The 27205-nt window shown below is 40.7% G+C and overlaps 3 protein-coding genes across 7 annotated transcripts in view; 2 read left to right on the top strand and 1 right to left on the bottom strand.

Annotated features, from left to right (window-relative positions):
- The window catches only part of LOC100123447 (dipeptidase 1), a 104385-nt gene extending 99337 nt beyond the window's left edge, over positions 1-5048 (bottom strand). Inside the window, exons 1-6 of the mRNA XM_031931560.1 lie at positions 5031-5048; positions 4569-4637; positions 3520-3663; positions 3194-3445; positions 2785-3110; positions 2149-2322 (exon numbers count right to left, since the gene is read on the bottom strand). The gene's annotated coding sequence lies outside the window, so the exon portion shown is untranslated. The remainder of the gene's footprint in view (positions 1-2148; positions 2323-2784; positions 3111-3193; positions 3446-3519; positions 3664-4568; positions 4638-5030) is intronic.
- An 80-nt stretch (positions 5049-5128) lies between these two features.
- LOC100680107 lies at positions 5129-10430 on the top strand. Of its 5 annotated transcripts, none has more exons than XM_016986037.3 (9): positions 5701-5897; positions 6000-6128; positions 6230-6349; positions 6477-6540; positions 6621-7267; positions 9546-9584; positions 9645-9785; positions 9863-9961; positions 10029-10430. In XM_016986037.3, the coding sequence occupies exons 5-9, from the start codon at positions 7075-7077 to the stop codon at positions 10229-10231; spliced, it is 675 nt and encodes a 224-aa protein (XP_016841526.1). In that variant the 5' UTR covers positions 5701-5897; positions 6000-6128; positions 6230-6349; positions 6477-6540; positions 6621-7074; the 3' UTR covers positions 10232-10430. The 5 variants fall into 5 exon arrangements, with proteins under 5 accessions (XP_008207207.1, XP_003426675.1, XP_016841526.1 ...); XM_016986038.3 differs by having other exon boundaries at positions 6444-6540; positions 10029-10362; XM_016986039.3 differs by having other exon boundaries at positions 5706-5897; positions 9660-9785; positions 10029-10362.
- A 15477-nt stretch (positions 10431-25907) lies between these two features.
- LOC100678994 (RE1-silencing transcription factor B-like) lies at positions 25908-26947 on the top strand. Its single transcript, XM_032600525.1, has 3 exons — positions 25908-26042; positions 26116-26205; positions 26271-26947. The coding sequence occupies exons 2-3, from the start codon at positions 26193-26195 to the stop codon at positions 26744-26746; spliced, it is 489 nt and encodes a 162-aa protein (XP_032456416.1). The 5' UTR covers positions 25908-26042; positions 26116-26192; the 3' UTR covers positions 26747-26947.
- Positions 26948-27205: the final 258 nt, after the last annotated feature.

Here is a 27205-nt window from a genome sequence, read left to right as displayed (position 1 = left end):
CCTGATTAGTCCATGATCAAGTTTGCGTAAACTATAGCATAGAGGCTTGGATAATACAGGGAGAACTTTCAATAAGCGATAATTCAATTGGCCGATTGTTCAGGCTAACGTAGCTAATGCGAGATTGATAGGCATGAGGGCTATGCGATAGTACAATGATTAGTTGATGTTAGCGGTGAGCGTGTGAATATTTCTAAATTATAGCGTGTAAAAACTGCCATATAATTCATCGGAAAAACAAGAGCCACGCGAAAAAAAGCCGACCTTTGGCGCCCGACAGTCGAGCTTTAATGTCGCCCCCGCGTGTTTACCATAATACATACGAGCACACATACGCGCGTAGAATCCGCGAGTAAGCCCGCAGAAGTTGGTGCTTTGCGCGAAACACGCCGGATAACACGGACCTGCCAAGTGCCGCTTTCGAATAAGCTCCGCTGCACAAGCCTGGTATTGTTGCGGTCGTGGATTCCAATCTCTGTGCAGGTTTGCGTGTTGTGGCCGTTTCCCCTTTTTTTCGTTTGTTTTTTTGCTTTAGTGCAGGCTATAGGGATTTTGGAGGGACGACGGTGATGATTCGTGACGGCCGTTGCTGCAGCGGTGTGGGATTGTACTACTATATCGAGTGAAAAAACGCTTAACGTAAATGTTAATCTATACAAGACTCTCAACTGACGGATAAATTATCCGGAAAGCTTTTAAAATTCCGACAATTATGAACGCGAGCCTGATAAAATGAAAATATTCATCACAGCAGAGCGAACGCATTTCGCTATATCCGGTAAATTTTCAGCGCAGCGTAAAAGTCGGAATCAGCTGGAATAAAATTCATCGTCAGCTCTTGTAAATTTGAATTTAAGTTTAATTATTTTGCGCGCAAGCGCGCGCTTTTAATCGACCCTTGAAATTATAACGTTTTATAAAGTAACCCCTTTCCCCATTATAAACACCCATTTTCGAGCAGCCATGCATAATTGAAAATTAAATAATATCCCTCGGTATAATACATTGCCTTAATTCCAATCACACCGAGAAACTTCCAACTCCTAAACTCTCGCAAGATAATCCCGACGTCCGCGTAGAAATCAACGCGTAAATCGGCGCCGCTACAACTGCGCTATTGCACCAGCTCACTGCACATAACTAAGGCGCAGCCTTTTCGCGGTTCCCTAAGAGCTGGAGTGTGTATATAGCTGCAAGCACATGGATACCGTAGCTACTTCTAATCAAGTCGCAGCTGCGCCTCGGATTCAACGCCTTAGCTAAAGCAATACTGAGAGAGAAGCTCTTGTAAAAAGTCGACGTATAATGAAAGCTCGCTAAGTAGTTTTTCCCATATTTGTCCGATACCGCACGACTGTATTCGAAATGTTATTGGCTTCGATTTAACCGCAAAGTTCGAGCAGCAGTGAATAATGACTAACAACAGTGTATAGGAGCGAAACTCGCTCTCTGTATCCGTAACTTTGCCAAGTCGTCGCCGCAACTAATCGTAATCTCGAAGTGTTGCTTCCTACTCGCACGCGTGAGCTTGAGTTTGTGTGTGCGTTGGCGCGAAAATTTAATTAATCGACGGGAATGGATGGCAATCGTTATCCTCCGCCCAGTTTACATACGAAATACACGACGAGTTTCTATCCAGCATCGCTGATGTATAATCGTGCGATTTCCTGAGAAGAGCTGCATACGAGTAGGAAAATACTAGCTCGGCTAACTCAGCTTACGCGTTTTCCATATACGTTATTTAATCAAGGCTTTTGTGCGCCTATCTCATATTCTTCGCGTGTGCCCTCCCCTGAGCACACAATGGGGCTTGCGAGCGAGAGAGAGAGAGAGAGAGAGAGAGAGAGAATATTCGCGGAAGACGAAAATTCTATAGGCAGAGCGAATTCCGCGTTGGTTCGCCGCTTTATGTGTCGTGCTCTATCATACAAATACAGGTATACCGTATTGTTTCGTAATTTTCACGGAGGATTACGCATTGTGCAATTAATCCACTGCTATTATACGCTCGTTGCTCGATAATCATTTGAATACCCGTGTGCAGGTGTTGAGTGCAAAAGGTGCAGATTATGCGTGCGATAATCGGATTGTTATTAGCTCGAATGAAACCACGTAATAATAATAATAATAATAATAATTCAGATATACCTGGATAGAACTGAAAACTCCCATACAGAACTGCAAACATTAAAAACAAACAAGCATCCCTGCAGCGGGCGCGACGACATTTTTCAAATCATCTTTAGTTTGCTCAGTCCTCCGTCAGCACACTTCATTCCATCTGGCTGTAAATATTTGCCATCACATCACTATTTTCTTCCTCTAGAAAAAAAAAATATATAAAGAAAATGAATTTCGGGATCAGCGAAGAAGTCGTCGATAACCGGTCCACGACAATCAATTAAGCCGCGTCAGACGTGACGCGCTATTGGAAAACTTTTACTCCTGAATCGGGCGCAGCGCACGGAAAGTCGGTTGTGTGGTCACCGCGAAGTAATAAATGGTCCTCGCTTATCGAAAAAATCGCGGCTGCTTTCTTTCGCTTCGCCTGTTGGCTATAGTCGTTTTTTGTGTTTTGAGGTGAAAGAGGAAACGAGTAAAGCGTGAGCGGTATGGACAAATTTTTTAAGTTTCGAGTGATTTATGGCTCGGACGGCGCGTTATTAAAGTTTTCTATTTTCCCAGCGAATTATAGAGTTGAGAACTGTATGGCCACGTTATATAAATGTGCGAGTCACGCTTTTTAATGGTACTCGATTCACGTAGATGTGATTATTGTCGTACCTTCAAATCCTGAATACACGAAGGTTCATGGCGATTCCTATCGATCACCTGCCCTGATCGACGAAATGAACGTCGCAGACACAAGTACAGAGCCGAGACAGCTGGTCAATTATATCTATCGATGCTCCGACGGAGAGGAGGCAGTCGCCACAGAATGCACTTGGTGGACCGGATTCATGGGACTTCCGGCGGAACACTTCCAGGCAGCGTGACGACGAACTCGGCATTGTTCGATAAGCTCGTCGATGACTGAAGTGGTTCGGCGCATTCACTCCCTCGACCAGTTTCGACTTAACTGCGCCGCTCGTATGATTCTCGTGCCAGACCTGCAGACACACACACGTACAAGTATATAGTCTTCCGCATATATTTACATAGACAGCGAATGGAAAGACGGGCCAATTCAAACTTTATTCGAAAATATCCGAAGCGTCCCGCCGCGTAAAAGCTCCGCTTTATTTCGAGCAGCGGGGAACGGTGTCATCCGGAGATACGACTGTCGTTCGAAGAGGCTGTACTCTCGCGGGAAATTCAATGAGGAATCGTACATGACTTCGTGTCGCAATACGGGCTCGTATCATTTATTGCGACATTTATACTTATGCTATAATATTGTTGATTTATATTAGGCGTTGTGGATGTCTCCTCGCTCATGATACAGCTGTGAAGAATAAACGAACGTTGTTTATTAAAGCACAAAGTTTAAGATCTAACTATTATACTAGATGCACTTACCGGCTAAATTTATAATAGCGCTGTAGAATTTATAATAGCGCTTCTTCTCGGGCTTCTCCCTCAGGCTGTCCAGGCTCTTCTTCACGCCGACGTCGGTCAGTTTGAGGAACATCTCGAACAGCTTGTCCTCGACCAGCTCAGCTCCTGTGTGCACAAAAGCGACCATTTAGATCCTCTACAGTCGTCGAACTTTTATTTTCGTTTTTTCGTCTCCCCTCATACGCGCGCAGTTCTTTTCAAAAGAACCGAATGCTCGACTCTCGCGTAAATCGGCCCTTTTGCAGTGGCTTTGCCGGCGAGTTTGTTAATTAAATGAAAAACATCGCTTGGCTCTTTGATCAGCTTTTTTCCAATATACTGCAGTCTAATCCCGAAGCCCTCGGAATTCGAAATAAAGCTACCTGACAGTTAAAGTTCTTTTGAAGACTGAAAGATTCTCTGAGAAATAAAGAACGTGGATGTAGGTAAAAAAATGCGTGGAAACAGGTTGAAATTTTTACACGAGGCTTACGTAGCTATAAACAACTATGGTAGGGTTATTTTATATACATGGCAGTACATAACACGCTGAACCTCGCTCTCGGCGACATAATTGACAGGTTTTGCCTTGCAGCGGTAGCCTTTCGCGTCCTTTCATGACCCTATAGAAAAGCTTTTCTATGGTCAACGCTGCGCATAATGTGTACACCCTTAAATTTTGCGTCCAAGTCAAACATACATACACCGTATACAATACCTACAGCGTAAAGCCATTATAACCGTGGCGATAGCAGCCTATGGACAAGAGTATGATAAAATATGGAAAAAATAAAATTACTATTTTAGCGAGAACACAGCATTCTGCTCAGAATATTCAAGGGAAACCTTCGTCGATGTAAGTTTATTGTAAGTTACACCCCTGACCTCGACCCTGATGTCCTGTAAAGGTTATATTCAATAAACTTCTATACCTTCGGAAACTACTAATGGAGATCGATGCTTTGCACGTCAGCGAGGACGCAAACTGGGACAGCCAGAGATAAATACAAAAAAAGTGTGTAAGTACTTACTTCAAGAGAAAAAATCCTGATGCAACGCAGCGTCTCGATGTCGAGTCTCTTCGAGTCAGCTTGATCCATCTACATTCGGCGAGCCCATAAAAATTAGGTATGTATATATGTATAACAAACAAAACTTCTCTAAAAATATGGCAGCGCCATCTCTTAGGTCATTTCTCTTAGCTAAAGGCTTTTACTTTCACCGTGTCAAAAATCGACATCTGTGCAGGATGTCGTGATCCAATAATGAATATATCATATCGTCGTAAACAAAAAACTAATCAGTTTCAAAGATTACATGATGTTGGTATTAAAATCATATATACAGTGAAAAAAGTATAATTTTATTTTTAAATGATGAGTCGCAGCTTTATAGCGTTTAAAAAATTAATTTCAATTATTTATGTGTGAAAAAGTTTATTCCTAAAATAAATGCATCAATTGAAATATCACCACAATTCATTTATAACTCACAGATCCCAAAACGCCGTTTCATAGAACCCGCCGAAATCTGCACTAGCGCCACCTGTGCAGCGTTTCCCCTCTACAGCTGTGCTCCGTATAATACACGCACGTATATGTATGTGTGTGTGTATGCGCGTGTATGTGTATATAGATATTTATATATATTTATATATATTTGTATATATATATTATATATATATATTACTCTACACGTGCGTCCGCGGCTTCGCGCCAAGAAACGGCCAAACGTCAACAAAACACAGACTGTCTTCATTTGTTTGTCTCCTTCGGCGTCGGTTACAAGTGCTTCACTATATAGACAAGGAGGAACAGATATAGGGATCGAAGAACGCGACGCTGATTTGCCTTCCTATGAGAAAAGCCAGGACGCTCCGAGTGCTTGCCCCTCGTTCCAGGAGTAGTTGCGGTAGCTGCACGCTTGGACATGGACCTCCACGAACCCGAGATATTCTTCGAAAATCATGAGACGGACGAAGGTGAGTTTATATGCTTGGATTTGTATGATAGATTCCCGGAATATTGAATTTGACTATTATTCTACGTGATCGTTTTGGAGAATGAGGTTAGTTTGGACAGACACAAATATGCTTTTGGTACTTATGAGAGATACTTGTTGATATACTTATGTATGTGTCATGCTTTTCATTCGACATCTTGCCCATGATAATTACATTTCACAATTAGACTTGATAGCTTCTTGAACTTATGTATCACCGAGGGTGGTTGAACGACTCCGCTTAGAAAAGTTGTACGACTCTTGGATCGGTTAAATAATAGATACTTGTACTGTGCTTTGCGTTTATTTAGCTAGTATAAGGTTATCTAGTGCAAGTATTGCAGATGTTAATCTAGCAGGTAAGTGCTGATTCATGTAGTATACTGTTGGAAATTGTAACGATGGAGCCACAGTATACAGTATTATGCTTATCTACATTGATGTTGTCTTGTATCTTCTAGAAAGTAATCCAACAGGCTTGGAAGAATTTCTAATCAGCACATGTTCTTGAAGGAATTTTGTCGGAGCATTGAACAAATTACGATGAAAATCTGGCATGCACTTGTTTTTCAGATCAACAATTGATCAAGGTATTTCATTTTAAAATTACTAAATGATTGCCAAACGTTCATTTATATAATTAATATCAATTGATTTTTTAACTGTTGAAACTTTATATTCGATGTTTAAGGGTATACTACAAAGAAAATATAAGTCGATATGACTTATGACAGGCCCTTACAGTTTGCCAGTTAGTTTAAAGGCTGTGCACTCAGAATGCTTACACAACTAATCGGCAGAGACCGTACATGTAAGATTTTCAATTGTAAATATTTATACTATTTTCTTTGATAATACCAAAATTTTGAAATAATGGTACCATACATTTTTTCAAATAACATAAGTCATTCATCGCTGTTGACCTCTTGTCCACATAGGCTCCTAGTAACCTCAAGCAATGATATTCGCTGAAAGAGCGTAATTTGGACTACTATACTGCAGGTGTGTATATCAAACAAAAATAACCAAGAGCACGAAGTCAAGCGAGATCTCGTTACTAATCTCTTCGCAAAAACTTTCAGACGCCGACGAGTATCCATCATCTCCAGAGTATAATCGTCGTCACGAGACTTGATGAATCTACGCTTCGGGCAAGAGAAGCTTCATCTAGTCTACGAGATCCGCGCACAGGCACGCGTGAAACGCGATGTGCCACCGATGCGCCGAATGTGATTACAAAGCCGCGTATCAAAGGATTCGCGAGACAGTTACGCGAGGCTAGAGTGAGATTAATCCCAAGGACGTGCTGCAGCTATAAGATCTTTGCTCTCAGGTGCTGCGAGTTTCGCGAGGAGGTATCATGGACGACTTAATTGCCTGGCGTTTGTTGCTTGAATTCCATTTTGAAGATATTCAAGAGGAGTTTGGAAATTTTGTGGAAAAATCCTGAATGAAGGCCAATAAACAAGGAGCGCTTGAGCATAAGCAGCAGAATCGACATAGATTTTCATTCGGCCGGTACATCCGAGGATATAAATGTTCGAGAAAGCCCTTCGGTTCATCGACGAGTACCAGTGCAGTTGCTGCGCTCGATGTTTAAACGGAATGGTGTATTACGTAGTCGCGCTGGGAGGAGCGCCTGCGCGTTTGTTCCCTCTCAAGAGAGCTGACTGCTGGCTATTTCGCCCAGCTTTTCACGAGGGCTTCTCGATGCTGAAATTCGATCAGAGTACTTTCAGATTTTGTAATTTATCAGTGCGTTTATACGAGGTATTATTTAATTAGTTAAAATTCTCGTAAAGGTATATCTACTGATATTTGAACATTCGCTCGGCACACAATCTGCATTTTTAAAAAAGTCCTCCATACCAATTTGCATAGAGCCGTGTGTGCCGGTGCGCCTCTGAAAAATTCACACCTCGATTAAAAATTCCGCCATCCCCGAAGCTCTCGGCGTTCTCCCTGCGGACTTCCATACATGCGTACTATCATCCGGTTTCGCGCTGTGTCCCTGACATCCTCACTGACGTGGAAGCCGAGCATAAGGTTCATACCGAAAAGTCGATGCGCAGTCCCAGTTCATCACGCTGAAAATTGATAATTCGAGTTCTCAACTTTTGTGTTCTATCGAACGAATATTTCGGGCTTTACAAAAGTTTCAAAAGTCAAATGAGCGGGAACAATCAGTTCCATGTACAGGTTCATATCTCGTCCTTCTAAAGCGACCGCGTCTCTCGTTTTAAAGTAAATAAATCGTCGAGTTCGAGGAGAAAGCAACCTCAAACCGCACACGTCAAAGCAAACTCGGCGTATAGCTTCAAAGTCGCGCATGTACACGTTCTAATGAGCGTCGCTCTGGTCCGTCCAGAAACTCACCAGGCCTTATATGCACTTCTCGCATTTCCTTTTACTCCTGACCTGTGATTTTTCGTTTTTATCCGATAGGACTCGATATTACATTCGTGTTTTGATATGGAGAGGATTCTTGTATACGTAAAAAGCGAATTCAATGTTGTATAGATATAATGAAAAGGTATACTCGGTGTTTCAACGTGTAAAAGCTTTGTTATTTACGATGATAATTTGAAGCTCGCGCGGGTCGTTTTATAATGCTCATCGGCGCGAACGAAGTGTCGTAAAATATCGTGCTCTTTAACGCGTGTAATATTAAACGATAAATTAATCCGAGAGCTTTCGCGAAAGCTCTTTTGAAATTTATATTCTTGGAAAACCGCGCGCTGGATAGAAATGCCTCGCCTTTATCCCTTGTTATGGACTCGAGTCGCTCTAGCTACAGAGTTATTAAGCAAAATTTCGCGATTATTAAAAATGTAAACTACCGCTTGCATCTATGTATTATCCTGCGTTTAAGCTCATGACGCAGTGGATACCAGTTTCTTCACCACATACCCCATAGAAATAGAAGGAAAAAAGGCAAAGGAAAAATTCAATGTTCCATAAATGCACGTGAGAAAGCTGCAAAGTAGGGTAGTATTAGTCGTGGTATCCCTGAATACAGAAATACATCCAGCCGCGCGCTCGCGCACTTGAAAGCTATACCTATAGCTTGGCGCAAAAATGTACTCGGAATTTCAAATAAACCTGCCGCGCGAATCTAAAAAAATTTGAATTACAAGCGAAACACGCGGAGCTGAATGAAGTGGGTATGCAATAAAAAGAGTTACGCCGCGCGCACACGCGCATATCTTTCACTTCTTCCGAGAGATAAAATTCGCGTCCCTCTAAAATAAAAAAAAAATGTATTATGTTCATAAGCTCGGAGGGAACAATGGGAGGAAGTAAAAAAAAACCAAACACTGTATTCCCGATAGATTTTGTATAAGAAAGCCACAATCAAAGCTACACAAAAAGCGAACATAAATAATACAGCCGCTCACAATACAGCGTGTCGTAAGAAAAGTCCTGAATAGCCGCGAACAAAAGCTCTTCTCGCGCTAAAAGTCTGCGAGAAGAAGGAAGCCTCGATCCCTGGAAGATGTAAAGCAGCGATGGCTAATATCCTAGAGTACGAAGGTATGGCGTAAAAGTTTTTTTCCAAGCTCCCCTCATCCCCTATATACAAGAGAAGAATAGCGAGGAATGAGTGTATCTGTATACATGTATAGTGTATACACTCATCAGGAAGCTTTTCCTTGGCTCTTCGCGTCGTTCACCTGAATCAACGGACACAACAGTGGGACTGGCTGTAGAGCTGTGTAGCTTGGATTTACGCAAATTAAACGTACGAAAATAATACCGACGGTTTGGACTGCGAATAATTAAACTGTTCTCGAAGCTTCGGCAGTTTTAGTTCAGAGTTTATGCAATGGACGTTGGGACGTGGTTTCTGTACAAGACGTTTGAGTTTTTTTAAATTAGAAGAATTGATTATTTTTCTATATAATTTTGATCACTTGGGCACAGATGGTCGTGGCGAATGAAAAGCATGACGTCGAAATTATTTTTGACGATGAGACGTTTGTAATTTGAGCTTTACTATTTTTCAGAGCGGATATCCATCGTCGAGCATCCGGGTATCGCTATGTGTAAGTGTCTTTAATTTTGCGGAAAATTACAGAATGACTCGATTATTATTTAATTTAAAGATATATCTCCTGTAGTTTCCCATATGGAGGAGCAGCGATCAACCATGGAGCACAGGAAAGAGTACAGGAAGAAGTATTACGCCGAGAGGAGGCAGGAGATCCACAATAATTTGCTGAGAGCGAAAGGAGCCGAGATCCCTGGTAATGAACAAAAACGTATATTGTATCTTTAAATAAAACAGATATGGCGTAAACTAACAGAGACTTTCGCGTTGCAGATACCGCCTCACAGGAAAATCGCGAAATGCGCGTGCTCACGACGCTATCAAGCACAGGAGCCTCTGTTAAGAGGAGAACGAGAGGAAAAAGACTTTTTGGTAATTCAACGTTTACTTTACAAATCGATCGTGACGCCAGTCAATTCATCACGTTCATATTTTGCAGATTCCGATGGCTTGGTACTGCTCCACTGCAAAAATTGCAATACGAGCAGACCGAAAATTAACTATCAGAAGGAGACCAAATGTAAATATTGCGATGCAGATCTCAAATTCCAGTGTATCAAATGCGATCTGGTTTATAAATCGCACATGGCGTGTGTCGCCCATATCAAGTTTAAGCACCCCGATGCTAAAGCCGAGCCTTAATGTGTTTCATTGACATACAAATTTGTTTATATTGTCATTTAAATACTAATCGTTTATGTAAATCTATTTATTACTGTCGACGCATAAGTGGCATTCTAAATTGTTTCCAATTACATTTAATTGGGTATTTGTATATATAGTTTAAAAGCTTCAGTTTATCATATGCGTATTGATATTCAATAAAGTTTTATTCATTAAAGTTTGTCGTCGTTCCTCGGGCACTTCTTCGAAAATAGTGTTTTTTTTCGTTTTAATTGGTTTTATTTTGCATATTACTTAATCTTTTTTTAATTTTCAGTTTATTTAACTAAGCAGAGTTATCTACGCTGTTCTCGCCATTAAACGCCTTTTTTTATTACTACAATGTTTGCGGAAACGTTCCAAGTAAATCCAATAAAAATTACCAGCCGCAAGATAAAGAGGAGAGTAAAGATCTTAGAAAGCCTTTCGCCGCAAAAAAGGTCGTGTAAAATCGGAACTTCTAGCGGTAAGAGACTTAGCGGTACATCTCGCAGCGCATTATGTGGCTTTTTAATAAGTATTTCATCGCACTTTTTTCTCGTACCTAGAAAATATAAAATTACATTTGTGCTTTTTCTTTAAAATTTTGATTTCTCACTACTTTCACAGCTTCTACAATTTACCACTAAACAGATCTTCGTCACAATTCTCATCTCATCCGAAACTAAAATCTCGATTCCATAATTAATGAACCTGAATATTCCAGACAGTCAAATAATCAAGCAAACAAGTCGAGGCGCGAGCATTACGGACAAAGAAACGAAAAAAGCATCCCTAATCAGACGAAACTTTCTCCAACAGCAGTAGAAGCGAGCAGTAGTCTCCCGCGGAGCAGGAAGACGTGACGAATCATCGACTCTACATAGGTATTGTCTGCAAGTTAGGCCGAGTCTTCGAGCCGCCTTAATGCCGGAATTATTTGTCTCAATTAACCGGCAAAGATCGTCGACGTCGTCGCGAGCTCGTTACCGCCAGCGGAGAGCAGCCGCGAGAACGTAATCGAGATGAGAGAATTCGACGAAGCGTGCGCGGCTCTGCTAGACTCTGATTTATATACGCGTCGCGGCTTTTCCGACGACGAGGATGTTGCGAGTAGTCTCCCTCTCTCTGATTTATTTTTATTTTGACGGGGGGAGGTAAGGTTGTTACGCGGAGTTTAGCGGTTAATTTATTGAATTTCGCTGAAGGATTTATGCGCGTTAAGGGAGGAGAGTAACTGGAAACGGCGATGTACTCGCGACGATGGATCGTTTTGTTTTCGAGTCCTAAATCCAACTGTGAACTGTATAAGTAAATTTCAATACTCTTGAACTAAAATTTCCCTTTAACGCGAGTGATTGGAAATAAGATGTTTGAATTACGAGTGCAAACATTATATTGTATTATTCAGAAATTTTGTTTTTCAAAGCTACCACTTTTTTGTACTCCGAGGTAGTCATATTCGTCTCGAAGCTATATTCATCACCTGTTAAATTTCAGCACACTTTCTCGGCACTTGAATTGTCTCGAAAAATAGACAGACGGCAAGTGTTTACCTCTGCCGAGTTTAGTTTCGAAGAGATGTCGATATAAAGTCAACGCCTCTGGGTTGTTCACCTTTGAGGCTCCTTGTGCACTTGGAAGAGTACCATATTGCCAGAGTCACAGAGAGGAAACGTCGACACTCTTATATGCGCGCTTTCTTCGAAAAACTGAGGAAATGAAAGGAAACGTTAAATTATTATTACAATATTGTCAGCCTATGCATATTTACCGAAGGAAAATACCTACTTTGTGGACTTTTATGTCTTAGAATTCGTCCGTAAAAAGAATCGCATGGAAATCAATAGATCGCCAGGCTTCCAATCCCCTCAATTTGCTTTTGATCGTTTTTCAATAAAATGTATACTATCTACTGCTGTTCCGTGGAATAAGAAGCGGTCCATACTTATAGGAGGAAAAATGCGCAGTCGAGGGTAGAAGAGATAATTCGAAGAAACGGGCGAATAAAAGGAACGAGGCTGGTGAGTCAAAAGAACGCATGCATATATATGCGAGCGTCGAGAGATGGACGATAAGAAGAAACGGCTGCTTCCATTACACATTATCATATTGGCATCGTTGGGTTATAGTACCGATGTGAGATTGGCTAGTTTTTTTTTCATAGGAGATAACGGAGGAAATTGTGCATACAAACATATTGTAATCTTATAACTATGAAAAAAATTGCATCTACGCAACTGTATTCGTATTTTCTCCAGAAGTGTATTTCTTTCACGAATCACTGCAATTTTTTTTAATTATATGTCAATAATGTTGTAATTTTATTTTTTTTACAGGATCCACTAGCTTCAACTTTCAATTCTAAAGAATTTACTCTATTTCGAGCGAGAATTTTTTTTAGACAAACTATTTGGTTATATAATTGTACTTATGAAAATAAAATTTTCAGCGTCAGAGTTCAGAGATTCGTTCGTCGTCAATAGCATCTATCCCGGAAAATTCATCTGATAATCAAGAACAAGCTTTCTAAAAGCACCAATTCATACGGGGTTCCCTCAACCACAGGTCATTGCATCTTCCCCTCAAGAAACGGCTCATCAAATCAACAACAAAGCCCCGCCTGCCACCCGAAGAACAGCCCTGAATTAGCCGCTCGATCCGATCCGACCTCTCAATACCAGCAGTCTCCCCTATAGCACAATCACCGACTCCTGCTATCTATATTGGAGGCACTGCCCAACAATCGCTGCCGATCGGATAAGCGCACAATTATCGGTAGACCACCACCACCGCCAGTTCGATATAAGCATTATTATTCACAACGCTCTGGATAGCCGAGGCATTGAAATGAATTATCGCTCGACGCAAGCAGCGAATGGTGGCGTGAGATGTTGGCAGAGCTTGTTTGCGATTAAGAATCTCGTTCTCGAATCAGCTGGATTGTGGGAAAATGGTTCATTGTATAACTGTATTTTAAAACATAATTTTGTCTTTATGTTTCAGAGATTACAGTACTTCAGTTTTGTCTCATTTCACCGGTATTTCCGCAAGTCCATTTTGGCTAATTTTCCCTTGAGTAAAAGCACGCGCGTCGTTCGTAAAGGGACGAAAGAGAGTTCCACATCAGAGTATTCCAAAGTAATGATGCTAGCTGCAATTTACGATCGGAGCTTGATGGTGCGCGTCCCCGATCTTCATTGTTTTACACACTGATTCGTTTTCTGTTGTCATTATTTTCGGGACAGAATTTAACTTATGAATTATTCTCTTTTTTAATATTATAGGTGATTTTCAATTTTATTGGAACTTTGCTCTAATTTATTTTATTTTTTAGGCCTGCAGCAAGATCGGATGCTTTTGTTCATTTTTGGTTGCGAACCGTGTAAAAAAATACTGATATCTGACAAGATATATTATCACGACCCCAGCTACCTATACACATATGCTGCGTCCACAGGAGATCCAAAATACTTAGAATGATTATTGAAAAATATTAATCTCCACATATTTTTTTATAAATAAAATATATTTGAAAATTTGTTTTTTTTTTCTTGTGAATCGTAAGCTCCATGTGAAGTTTCAAGTTTGTTTTTCCTCAGACTCCCGTTAGTGTTTTGGAATGGACAAAATAACTCGTGTAACTTGTCTTCAAAACTAACCCTTGTATGTATCGTTTTGTTTTACTGATCAATCATCATTCACCTGTTCTATCTATAACTTAATTTAATTAAAACATTTTCTGTTTAGATGATACGCGGGGTTATGTGACAAGACAAAGATCAAAAAGTGACGTCGGACCGTATCTTCAAATCGGCAGAATCACTTCTGTCAAAGATGAGGGCATCAAGAAAATTTATAATCGTTCTTCCCAAGGTAGTAAAGAACATAAAACAACTCATTTTCTTTTCACATGCATTATTTATCATGAATTTTGTTTAATCTTGTTATAGGTCCTTATGCGACGGTCAAGTTTTTCTGCGAAAATTGTGATCAAGAGCTTAACATTCGCGAAACAGCCTATTTCAATAACAGACCTCATATGTGCAAAAAGTGTCTCTCGCCCCTTTTATTTATATGCAAGAAATGCGGCCGTAATTTCAAGACGGCAAATGGAGCTTACATTCATGGAAATGTTAGATGCAGCGTGAGAAATTTTATGGAATGTGAACTCTGCTCCTATAAAACCACTATCAAAAATGATCTAAAGAAGCACATGAAAAACGTTCATGCTCAACAATAATTGCATAAGTATTAATTGTTATGCGCATGCGGCTGTTTTATTGTTTAATTTATATATATGCGCCTATTTGTTTAAAATATAAATTGCGTTAATTACCCATTATATCTTTTAAGAAAAAAAAAAGTTTAAACATTTTTATATTTATATGCGTAACTATTTAAAACGTGCGGCGATCTATTTATATCTATTTATATATTCGTTAAGATAGGTGCGTCGGTTTATCGAAAGCGTCGTTCTATTTATATTACAATTATACAAATTATTTGTGATAAAGGCTACACGATGAAATTAAAGCCGACGTATCGAGCACCGAAGACTAAAAAAAACTGTGATGTATTTTCAACCGTCAGCACCCCAAGATGTCAATACTCGCACTAAATGCATCCGCGAACATCGCCGCATAAATATAAACTCCCCCTTGCAAAAAGCTCGCAACTCCTCGTTCTATAAATACCACCCCTCTTCGCACTTGAGAAAAAAAACGTAGGAAAAAGGCAGCGCGACACCCCTCGAATCATATTTATACGTCACATCCCCTTCTCGCAAAAACGAGGTCGTACTGTGTAAGATGCAGCGCCAGGATTTTTCTCAAGCGTGTTTTGATGTCCGACGTAGGTGACGCGCGATTTACACCCAGGCGAAGTAAGGGAGGATTCTCGTAGCGGTCGAACTAGGGCACGGCATCTATGGAATGCTGTATCGAGCGCGCGAAGTACGTTCCGTTATTCTACCTTCGTTTTTTCTTATTTTTCTTTTCTTATCTTTCTCTTGTTCTTTTTCTTTTCCCACCGTTCGTCGGGATAATTTACCGCGGCCGAGGAATGCTTCCGGCTACGACGGTTCGAAAGAGAAGCTTTTTTTTTGCTGTGGTGGGACTGAAGGCACGGATGGTTGGTTTGGTGTACATGCGGGCTTGAAATTTAAAGTATCGGCGGGCTGATTTATTGTTACGGTAGAACAGCGACTAAAATGCTGGTAATTGGCGTCGATTGTTTTCAGCGATAAGTTACAGATTTGTCTTCGGTGCGTTTGCGATTTATACTGACTGTTGAGCGGTTGGTTTACTATGCGATTAGATGCTTTGTAGAGATAGTTAATAAATGTATTGAGAAGTGCAAAGTAGAGATAGTTTTAATTTTTTTTTTGTTTCTGTTTTTTATTATTTTCATGTGAATGGAATTTCAATACAACGTTACTGCTTCTATTTTCAGGACTAAATACAGCTGTTTGATTTCAGATTTATTTAAATTAGACATACTTTTCATGACGAAACTAACCAGATATATCTTTTTCTATTTCAGATGAATCGACGACACTAGCGACTCTGTATAGTTGATGTTTTCGTATAATAACGTATTTCCCAGACGAAATTTTGACACACGGTCTCTCTGCAAGAGAAGAAAAGCAAAACTAATGCAGCACGTACGCATACAGCGAGTAGAGCAGCTCTGGGCTTGGGATTATAACGGACAGGACACGACACAGCGGGTCGACGTGTCCGTTGGCAATTTTGCAAAATAATCTCCGCTGATACGTGCCGGACACCGTACAACCGGGTAATTAAATGAGCATCGGGTTAGTATGTGATGGCTCCTATTTTTTTTCTCCGCTGCACGTTCTATATTTCTGCCTCATAGTCAGCTGAATTACCCCGAGTTTCAGGTCGATCCATAAAAAAAAGAATAAAGCTGGATATTCCAGGATAATTTATCAGCGGCAAAATAAACGGCTCGATATCCGTATTTATCTTGAGTGGAGACATTCCCAACTTTTCATCGTCAGTAAACAAACCGTACTGTATATAATCGCAATTAGTATGGTAAATATAAACGTTTGGATTTCAAGAGCTTTTAGCTAAGAACAAGTATTTATAGACACACAGTCACCGCGTTCATTCAATCTACCATATAATAACGATAATAAACTTTGCCGCTCGAAGGCTTTCAGCGCATAACAATTAACTTAGCGCGAGGGCAAATTTTCCGGAAAATTCTGTCCGAGCTAGAAACTGTAGATATGGCATAATAATGTAAAATTCAAAGTTTTGTCTCTCGCAGCTGCTTCTAACGAATATGCACAATATTGCGTCGCAGTAAAATTGAATTTCTCTTTTGGCGCACATATAAAATCAATCTGAAAGAGAGAGCCTCACGCGACTGGAATGTCGACGCGAGAGGGATCATCCTGGAAATTTTGCTGCAATAAAAATTCGAATATTCCAAGCTTTTATGTTTGTTTTAAACGTTTAAATGAGTGTACTCTACAACGAATACAAAAACCCTTTTATTTGCATTCAAGTGCGTCCGCCGAGGCTAAGCAGAGACAGGCCAAATTGGTGCCGGGAATAAAAGAATTCGTTAAAATCACGCTGTTACGCCGACGTAACTAAATCCCAAAGAGCGTTGTAAATGCCGAAACAACTGTAAAAGCCTGGTCCTTTTAGCCGTCGCTGTAGCTGCGAGAGAGAACGTATAAATCCATCCCCTGTTAATTTGCGCTACGTGATAAAACACTCTCGCGATATAAATTCGCTAGAAAAAAAGCAATTTAAAACAACTATATTACGAATTTCACATTTCCCACGCGCGAAAGCTTGAGTTATTCGAAGTATAACTCTGTATAATCGTTACACACAATGCAATACATGAAAATCCGAATCAAAATGTAGTATCGATGCTGTAGTGTATTTTCTGCGCACTACAGAGGCCAAAATTGTACTTCAGTCCGTCGGCGATGGAGCGAACAATGACTTGCGGGTATAGTATTTCGACTTGCTCTGGCTTGACATGGTATTGTTAAAAATTGTGCATTCGCTCCAAATTTTCAGCTGTATTTACAGGCTTTGTACTCTCTATACATAAAAGGGTCGGTTTTCAAAGTGGCCGGGATGTATATCCCTTTTCTCGTTGCGCGTGTTTAATTCGCCCGGGATAATGCACCGAATAATATTTTACGTCGTTCTTCGCATGTAATGTATATAAATTAGCCTCTATTTCGTTGTTACGAAAAGGCCTTTTCATCGAGTTCTGTGGAAAGAATCTTTTTTAGATTTTGCATAATCCTGCGACGCGGCTTTCTCTCTTTGAAGCTCCGGGAGCTTACCGGGCCATTATGCTAATTTAACGGCGCAGATTTGCAGCTGAGGCTTTATACTTCCTTTTCGTGCGGGAACGCGCGGGTGATGATAATTCGGGGTGTTTCATCGTATTTTTCAGAAGGTGCTCAGTCGCCTTGTGAAGCTCCTTAAGATTTTCATTCTGAGAAAATTACACTCTTGCCTTGTATACATCGCGTTCGTATCCGACTTTCCGACTCTCGTGTTATTTTCTTCTTCCCTCTATGCCTCAGCTCTTTCGTCTATTACATATCCTTTTTGAGTGCGAACAGATCCTCTTTACGTCCTGGCGTAATGGTTTTTGTGCCAAGCATAGAAAGGTGACAGAAATCAGGAAGCTTTGTTGTTGTTTGAAAAAAGTTTGAAAAATATTTTTCTTGTCTGCTGATTGTCTACGCGTAAAAAGCTCCAGACTGAATCGTTATCTCATGCAAACCAGTATTACTCGTACATATGTACAAATCTCTCGATCAAGCCAGAAATTTTCAGGTGACGCATACACGGATAGAGAACCCACACGTCGAAGAAACTTTGTGCATCATCGGATTATCAATTGTCCAATGGTCGGATGCGCTCCTGGACCATTCATCTCTCTGCTCCCGTCTATATAGAAACTAGTGAGTGTGTAGCTGCAGTAGTACAACTCGTAATTCGGTCCGCGAGAGGCGGTTTAATATTTCCGAGCGGCGATAAAGGGGCTAATGAAATCGACGGCTTGGATTGTAGCGAAAGGTATATAAACTCTTTGTGGGGAGTAATATATCGGGAAAAGTTTACGTCGGGTACGTGACTAGTTGGCTCTTTTTTTTAATTTGGGGTTTATGCACTTTAAGAAGCTTTTGGAATTATGATTGGATTGCTGACCCGTTTTTGTGATGATTGAACGTTTACTATTTTATAGCAAAGAAACTGTTGGAAAACATTGATTTTCCTTTTTCTGGTGACTATAATTTTCAAACTATTGTATTAAAACAGCTTCGTGCAATTTCAGGAAAAACGATACTCACACCCTGAAAGTCGTTGAAGCGGACGAGATGGATGCGCTTAATTAAAGAGATTCGAATAAAGTAAGAGAGAAGTACGTGACCTCGTCAAAGGCGCTTGAATCCTAACTAAGCAATTGACGAATCTTGAAACCGTAAATTCTCAGCAGTATCAATAGGAGCGATGGAAACGGAATACGTAGCAGAGCTTTTCGCCCGTTTTCGGATGCTAAGGAGCTACTAACGCAGAGTCTTCACCAATTGGAAGAACGGAGTAAAAGTGGACGAATAATATAAAGAATTTTTTGCAGACACTTTTCTTTCGTACATCTTATAAAATGAAATTGTACCGTGGCATAATAAAGGTTAAATAAACCAAGTTTGAGATATTTTTTATTGCGCCGACGGCGCCCGCGACTACCATTCGTGCTCAAACATCATCCTCGCTTGGAAAAGCCCATGTTCGCCCCTTGTTGTACAATGTACTATTTATTCTGCATAAAATTGTAAACCTGTCGAACTTGTTATACTAATATTCTGCTAATGATTTATAAACTCTGGATGTTTCGGACGTGGAATCAATCAAGCTTGAGATCGTAGATGAAGAAATAATCGTCGACGACGATCAGCCTGAACAAAGCAAGGAAGAAATAATCGTTGACGACGATCAGCCTGAAGAAAACAAGGAACAAACGATCTCTTATTCGAACGAAGGTACTTGCAATTTCATCTTTATGTTCACTGTGACTTGAAGTATTTCCCAATCCAATAATAATGATCGTAATTTCAGATGATATGCCACTTGCTATGCGTACAGTTGTTCGAAAACGCCCGATTCACGACCTAATTTCAGATGATATGCCACTTGCCATGCGTACTAGTTGTTCGAAAACGCCTGGCCAAGAAGCCAAAAAAACATCAATCCGCGAAACCAGCTGGTACCGGGAAAATACACAATGGTACGTTCGGATGATGAAAAACATAGTTGCTACAAAATGTAAATCTTAAAAATAACAAAATTAATCGTTTTTCAGCCGTGAAGAGAAAAGCGCGCTTATGCTGTATTCCTTGTGGCAAAGATATAGATCTAAGCACCGTAGGACATTGTCGAGCTGTGCAAATCTGTAAAAAATGCTGGAGGCCTATGAGTTTTGTTTGCATCTCACGCGGAAGCAAGTGTTCTTCTCTGTTTAACACGTATATTCATTTAAAAATCAACTGTAAGGCTCTCCCAGCTAAATTCCACTGCCCAAAGTGCTCATACAAATCGAAGAGGAAAAGACACATCAAGGTGCACATCCAATTTAGACACTCGGCTCAAAAGTGTCGCGTCTGCGACAAAAAGATTAGTAATTACACTGACTACACGCGGCACCGAGGGTCCGACTGTCCGCAAAAGTTCGATATCAGTTCTATCGTTGGAATATTTTCTTGTAACGATTGCGATTACTTTACGAAAAGCAAAAGTAACTTAGCAATGCATATCAAGAGCATTCACTACTTTGGGGATGAGCCTTCATCTGACTGACATTATTCATTCGTTTGTTATAAGATAAGCATACTAATCTATAAATAATGTTAATCTTGACCGTTCGCGGGTATTACTTTTATGCAATATTTTTTCCAATAAAAATGAATCCTTAAAGCCATCCAGAAAAGCGACTCACTTTCTCATCCCAAACAACTATAATAGGAATTTTTCGATCAGTACATCGTATTCTTTACGTCATACTCGATGTACACGCGATTCATCGCAGAAATCAGACCCAGCGTCTACCCCCACGCGCGGTGCATCAAGCTCGAGATCGTTAAACGCGCGATGAGCATTACTATCCTCCTCCTGGGCTTTATTGCCATGGCTGCAGGTTCACGTATATGCCTCCTCTTGCCCCTTTATCGCGAACACCGCGATTCTCGCTTCGATTTCCTCCCGTACGCGGTGCAGCTATTGTTCGGCGGTGCGGTATCTTTATATGCACTCGAGGGGGGGACTAACTTCCGCGCGAGAAGCGAGTTTGAGTTTCGGGGGAGTTCGTGACTGGGATTTTTCACTCGGTGTGTACAGCGCGTTTTCTTCCAAGAGGAGATACACACATACACACACACACACAGGGGTGGGCTATTTCGACGAGGACGCGCTGGGTTTTCGTATTCCGCTGAGGTGTAGCGACTGTATACAACGTGGGTGTACGTGTGGAGGGATGTATAGGCCGATGGATTGGCCTGATTTGAGCTGTGAAGTGTGCAGAGGGGCTGATTTATGACGGGATTGTGTGCACTGTTTCGGAAAAAGGTATGAAAATAGATAGACCGAGTTTTTTTGTATTTTTGTAACTGTAAGATTTCCGGAAAATTTTGTACAGTTAATATAGTGTCATCGCTAATTGTTCTACTACATCAAAGTCACTCTTTTCCACCGCACAACAGGGTGCCGCGGAAACCCTCTAATAACCTTCAAAGAGTCAACGACTACGAAACGAAATTAAAATTCAATCTCCCGGGACACAACAGTGGACCGTCCCATATTTTTCCTTTCATCAACGCGACAACAATATCCAAGGGGGGTTCAGCGGGTCGCGCAAATTAATCTTGTCAAATTAATTGTTCCCAGGAGCCGTGATGGTGAGAGCCTGAAATCATACCCGGCGCGCATACTAAGTGAATAATCCTATTCAGGCCTGGCTCCGACGTTTCGGCCCGCGTAAACACAGGGGCTGAGGGTGTAGAGGAAGCGGCTGTGGCATACCTATGCCTGTATAGCCGGAAATATGCAAGGCATCGGCGAAGATACCGGCTGTGTATGGACGGGGCTTCGAAAGCTTTATTTTAAGAATTTACAAAAGAGATAGTGGGAATGCACGGCTTCGGTGAATAATGGTGTGTACAAGGACGAGCTTTGAAACAGATTCAAAGCTCTACTTTTTCCAGGACGATGCAGCCTTCGATTTTTATACCTTCCTCTATACCCCAGTAGACGGTAATGCGATTCGCGTTAACTCGGCAAATATGTCCCGCCGCTCGACGTCGCCAATATTGATCTATCGCTCCTCTCGTTTCAAAGTGAATAACTTGGTGAAACTTTTTTTAGCTCCACAACGAAAAAAAAAAATTTGTCGTATAGCCGACACTTTTGCGGCTATTTCTCTCTCTTTCGCTGTTAGCTGATAACCACCGCGGCGTCGTACACTTTTATCAATTACCCAACCGCTAATTCGATTCTTCAATCAGTCGCGCATTCAACGGCGCCGCGGCAACGCAAGGTAAACGGGACAAATTTCCCTCACCGCTACAAGCTCTCAAAAAGGGAAGTTTTATTCTCGACACCTTGCGCTTTCTATAAAAAAGTCGCGCATAGCTGGCTCTGTTTATTAATATTTTTCTATCTTTTTCACAAAATAGGGTTTCTCTTCCTATTCTAATCAACTACGCGGAAAAAATGGAAGAGAGCTTTTCTCTGTCAAGAAAAAAGAGCTTTCGAAGGCTTCAAAGTATAGGTAGTGCTCGAATTCTTTTCTTCTCGATTTTTGAACTTTGGATTTTTCCAAGAGAGGCTCCTTTGCACGAAAAATTCCTTTGATCTTCCTAGAGCCGCTGGAAAGGAGAGAATGTGCCGAGAATTTCATTATATGCTTGCTCGTATATAAACGTCGATAAAGTCACTCGCGCCATTCCTTTTGTTCAGCGACTAAGTAACTGTTCCTCTTGAAATAAATTATTTTTTGCAAAAATGAACATAATGGGAAACAAGCTTGTCTTTTGCCTAGGCTTTGGGTGATGAATTTTGGACAAGTTTATTGATAATTTTTTATTCTTTTGCAAGGTATTGTACAGGTACTAGACTACTGACTATTCGTTCGATGGCTTCTGTACGAAACTGATACATGCAATTATTTTAGAAAACAATAAATGTATAATATACGTATTAACCACTTGTTCTGTCTAAATGCATGCAAATCAAGACATTTCGCTCCGTCTATTGTACACATATTATCAATGCCAATAATTCATGAAACCACTTAAGTTTCAGACGACGACAACGCGAAATTGATCAAACTTCAGATTGTTGAAGAGGGAATATCTGCAATCGACGACGATAAACGTGAAAATAGCGAAAATAGCATAATTCCGACAAGCGCAAGTAGGAATTCACTTATATCTATTGCGATGCAATAAATTAAAAGCATAATTTTAATTTCAGATGATTTATCGCGCATTAAAAGTTCAGCTAACAAAAACGACTCGGTCAATTGTGTAAGGAATCGCGGAAGTTTGAAGCTCTCTTGCGGAAAAATTTTCGATGGTAAATTCGCACAAATAAAAAATATTGCAAAAATATTCTAATCACACGAAAATCAACAATAATCTAAACAATTTCCAGTTGTAAGTTCAAAGACACGACTGCACTGTGGAAATTGCAAAAAAGACGTACCCATGAGGATCGTAGTAAATTCCAAAACGCAGTCGCATTGCCTCGATTGCCAAAAACCATTGACTTTCGTCTGTACATGGTGTACAAGCAAATGCTCTACCATGAATACGATGTATAAACATATAAAGCAAAACTGCGATAGTATCCCTCGAAATTTTGCATGTCCTTATTGTAAGTACGAAGCTAAACAGGAGTATAACCTGAGGCTCCACATCGTGAGGCAACACGAGAGAAAATGTCGCGACTGCGGTCGAAATATTCGCACTCACGCCGAGATCTGTCGGCATCTAGTTTCCAAATGTCCGTATAAATTCGAATCGAAATTTCGAGGCAACGATGTCTGTAACATTACAGCCATGAAACATCAGTCAAGCAATCCTATACAGAATCACAATCTGTCACTGATGACGAATTTTTTTTTAAATTATTGTTATCATATTTTTATAAGACGAGTTATTTTTTGTAACATATGTATATACATCAATTTTATTAATTATATTAATTTAAATAAAACCAAAACATTAAGATAATTGACTTTTTAATTTAGTATTTAGTATTTAGGAAAGCAATGTTGAGTATTATTATTATTACTAATAATTGCTAAAATTCTAAATTTGAATGAATTTTAACAAAACAATTAAACACCTATCCTCTATGTAAACAATTTTCATTAGTATGTAAGACGCGCGAAGACATGTTTCCATTATCTCGAATCCCTTCTTAATTGAGTAGCTCTCGAGCGTCGGACGTTAAGGAAAACAGCTCTACCGATAGCGTACCTGCTTTCTTACAGCCGACTACTTTAAAAGCGCAGCGCGCTACTGTTTTCTTTAAAAAAAAAAGACTAAACGCGTACACACCAGCTTTTCCTTCTCGATCACGCGCTAAATACCGATAACAAAAGTCAGAGCCTAAAGACCATTTTTCAAACTTGCAGTCGATAATAAAAGCGATATTTTTCAATTACAGGACTCGAATCTCCAGCTTGTGCGCAATATTTCCCCGTTTAATCTTCCTCCTTTTCACCCGCAGATCCATCCATCCTCTCGGATCATCGATCCTTGATTCAAAGGCGCGAGACAACAAAAAAAAAACTCTACCAATATCTGCGTTAAAAAAAAGCAAAGCACACACAAAGAGCCATCTGTATACGCGCGTGCGAAAAAATGAAGATCGCGCGTGATTACTCGCGACGAAACAACGACGTCAGAGCTGCGAGTCCCTCTTTCATTCTCCGATGCGGCAAAGCTCTGTCGCTCGGGCGTGTTTATGCGCGACTTAATTGAGGGCCTGCGGCACAGCCGACGTCGCGGTTCTGAATCGCGAGGATTCACTGCGCTGCATCTGCTTTGCATTGAATGAGCGCGAGCTGACGCGACTAGGATTCTTCGTCTGCTTCTTTTTTCTGTTCTGTGTGGAGAAGCTTTTTTTAGATATTAAAATGCTGCTATACTGTAAACTTTTAGAGATTTATACTTCTCTCTCTCTCTCTCTCTCTCTCTATCTCTCTCTCTCTCTCTCTCTCTCTCTCTCTCTCTCTCAAAAAGTAAAACGCACAATTGACATTCGCTCAATGGCCATTTCGCTTACTCCACTCCATATTTGATAAACAACAATCAGACGCATCTCCTTTCTCGAGCTCAGCCTGAAATATTTACGAAGCTCTTCGCGAGTACGAGCCAGAGAGACGCTGCGTCACGTCGCGCATCTTTTATTTACCCTTCCGCTACACCTCTTTTCAATCGCTCTTGCGATCGTGCGCCTCTTTTTATGGCGCAGAGGGCAAACAGCACAAATCAAGCTCATCGCTTAAGCTTAAGGGGTCAAGCCTGATGGGTTAAATCCTTTAGAAATGTCTCTCGATCGGTCCGAGGGGGCATGTTTAAGGTACATTTTAAGCCCGGATAGAGTAAAGAAGACGGTCCGGATCTTTCAAAAAGCCGTGGCAAGTGACTGAAAACACTTATTTATATAGTGAAATGTCATGAATTTTGGTCAATGATTTTACAAGGTATATACATGTTTTCTCGATAAAAATGGTGTATATTTTACATATTGTCAAGAAGATTATCTTTTTGTTTTTTTGCAGGATTTAACCCAGGCTTGACCCCTTAATACTTGGCTCACGCGTGAGCTTTTTCTTCTAAAAATCACGTCGAAACTAAATAAAGTTTTTCATTCAAATTAGCGGAAGCCGAATCCACTCTCCGATCGAATGAATTTTCCATTCCGCGAGGATTTCCTCAGGCGACGCTCAAAAAGAATTCGAGAGCGAACTGTGGTACTACGCCGTCGCGCCTAGAATCACGGAATTCCGGAAGATTTTTTCCCTGTACATAATACGCGAACAGCGTGTGTGTAATTTCAGGAGTATTGCAATTCTAGCGCAGGTGATTAGTCAGGATGGAACAGTTACGATGATGAACTCTGGTATACACGACGTCAAATCCAGCTGTTCGCATTAACGTTACACGGGCCCTCGGCCCCTGATTCATTACGCGTTCGTGTGTGTCGGTAATTGTAGATCTATAGAGAGCTGGACTTTGACGTTGATTCGGTCGAGTCGTAAATTTCGGAGGCGCCGGATCGCATGACATGATTATTGTGGCGGATCGAATGAGCGAGGCTGCAGTGATTGGGCCGTAATAACTAGCGTTATTAGAGCGATATCGCTTCTATGTTATATTAGAGTATGGCGAGTAAACAACGCGTCAGTCAGGCTGACGAGGGTAACTTCGCCACATTTGGGGTGAAGTTAGAGAATAGATAAGCGCTTTGAGATGGCATGTGAAGGGGATTCGTTCGAAATTGTATACTGCATGCAAAAACTATGCTTTTCTTTGTTTTGATATAAATAGTTAAAAATATTTATTTATATGTGCTGCTTCAACTTTTTCACATTCGGAGTAGCGAGAGTTGCTAATATTTATAAAATCCTTGTGTTTCAGAGGTGGATCCGCTCAAGCTCGAGATTGTGGACGAGGATATTAAATTCGAGAACGTCGAGGTAGCCAAAAGATTCGAGATTTTTTCGAGCAAAGGTAATGTTTCAATTATTCTACTGCGATTCAAACTGTTCAAAATAATCGAATAGCCATAATTTTCTAAACTCAGATGGCGATGATTCGTCCCTTGCCGCGGGTTCGACCGACAAGAAGCCTTGTGGTAAAACATGGAGAGCCTCTTCCGGGATGATGATCAGTGGTACGTTCGTATATCCAAAAAATTATAAAAATCGTAACAATTAATAAATATTGAACGTTTTCCAGCTGTAATAGAGAAAGCTCGCTTGTACTGCAAGCATTGCGACAAGGACACAAAATTACCGGACGAGGCAGTAAACATCAACAGCAGGTTCAACTGTGACGATTGCTCGAGAGCTTTGACTCTGATTTGTACCTTCTGCGAGAGCAAAATTTCTCATCTGCGCAATATGTACATGCACTTGAAACGTGGCTGTAAGATAGTGGCGCCTAGATTTCCGTGCACGAAATGCTCGTACAAAGCGAAGGAAAGAACGAACCTTCGGAGACACATCGAGAACAAACACTCGGTTGAAAAGTGTCCCGAATGCGGTGAAAAAATTAGCACCTACGCCGACTTTTTGCGGCACCAAGCTTTCGAGTGCAATTACCAGATTAACCTTGATTCTCTCGTTGGTGTGTTGCGCTGCAACCTTTGCGACTACTTTACGAAAATCAAGTGTAACTTATCTTCTCATATGAGGAGTGCCCATAAACGTTGAGTTGTTTTAGTAGAGAAAATTTATAGTTTGCACGATAAATAATCGCAGATCAAGTTTTTGTTTGAAGTCGTTTGTTCGGTGCGATTATTTTTTAGATTAGTGAATTTTATGTATTTGACATTATAGTTGAATTAAAACAACAGAATTTTACTACTTACATTATAAGCAAATCAAATAAATCATCGAGGTTTACTAAATGCACGATGAACTAACTCCTTCACGAAATTCAAACCCTGAAACCATCTCTCCCGAGTAAGCACAGCGCAAAAAGCGTGTTTGCACCTCAAGCCCCGGGGATAACCCGAACGCAACGTCGCATTTGTACCGGTTGATTGATCGACGAACTACCGCCTATTTTTTCGAAGCTTCCACGCGCTTACATATACACACTGGATTTTTATTTTTCCATTTTTTCGCCCTCTCTCGGTTGCAGCGTCGTATTTCATGCCGACGCGTTCG

This window comes from Nasonia vitripennis, chromosome 5 (assembly GCF_009193385.2).
Source record: "Nasonia vitripennis strain AsymCx chromosome 5, Nvit_psr_1.1, whole genome shotgun sequence".
NCBI classification, from domain to species: Eukaryota; Metazoa; Arthropoda; class Insecta; order Hymenoptera; family Pteromalidae; genus Nasonia; species Nasonia vitripennis.
The sequence above is the reverse complement of the archived record's forward strand: the minus strand, read 5'-3'. Positions and strand labels throughout refer to the sequence as shown.

Coding starts and splice junctions, on each gene's coding strand:
- LOC100680107 (XM_016986037.3), top strand. CDS start 7,075: ATGTTCGAGAAAGCCCTTCGGTTCATCGACGAGTACCAGTGCAGTTGC. Junction 7,268..9,545: donor GATGCTGAAATTCGATCAGA/GTACTTTCAGAT, acceptor ACTATTTTTCAG/AGCGGATATCCATCGTCGAG. Junction 9,585..9,644: donor GCATCCGGGTATCGCTATGT/GTAAGTGTCTTT, acceptor TTTAATTTAAAG/ATATATCTCCTGTAGTTTCC.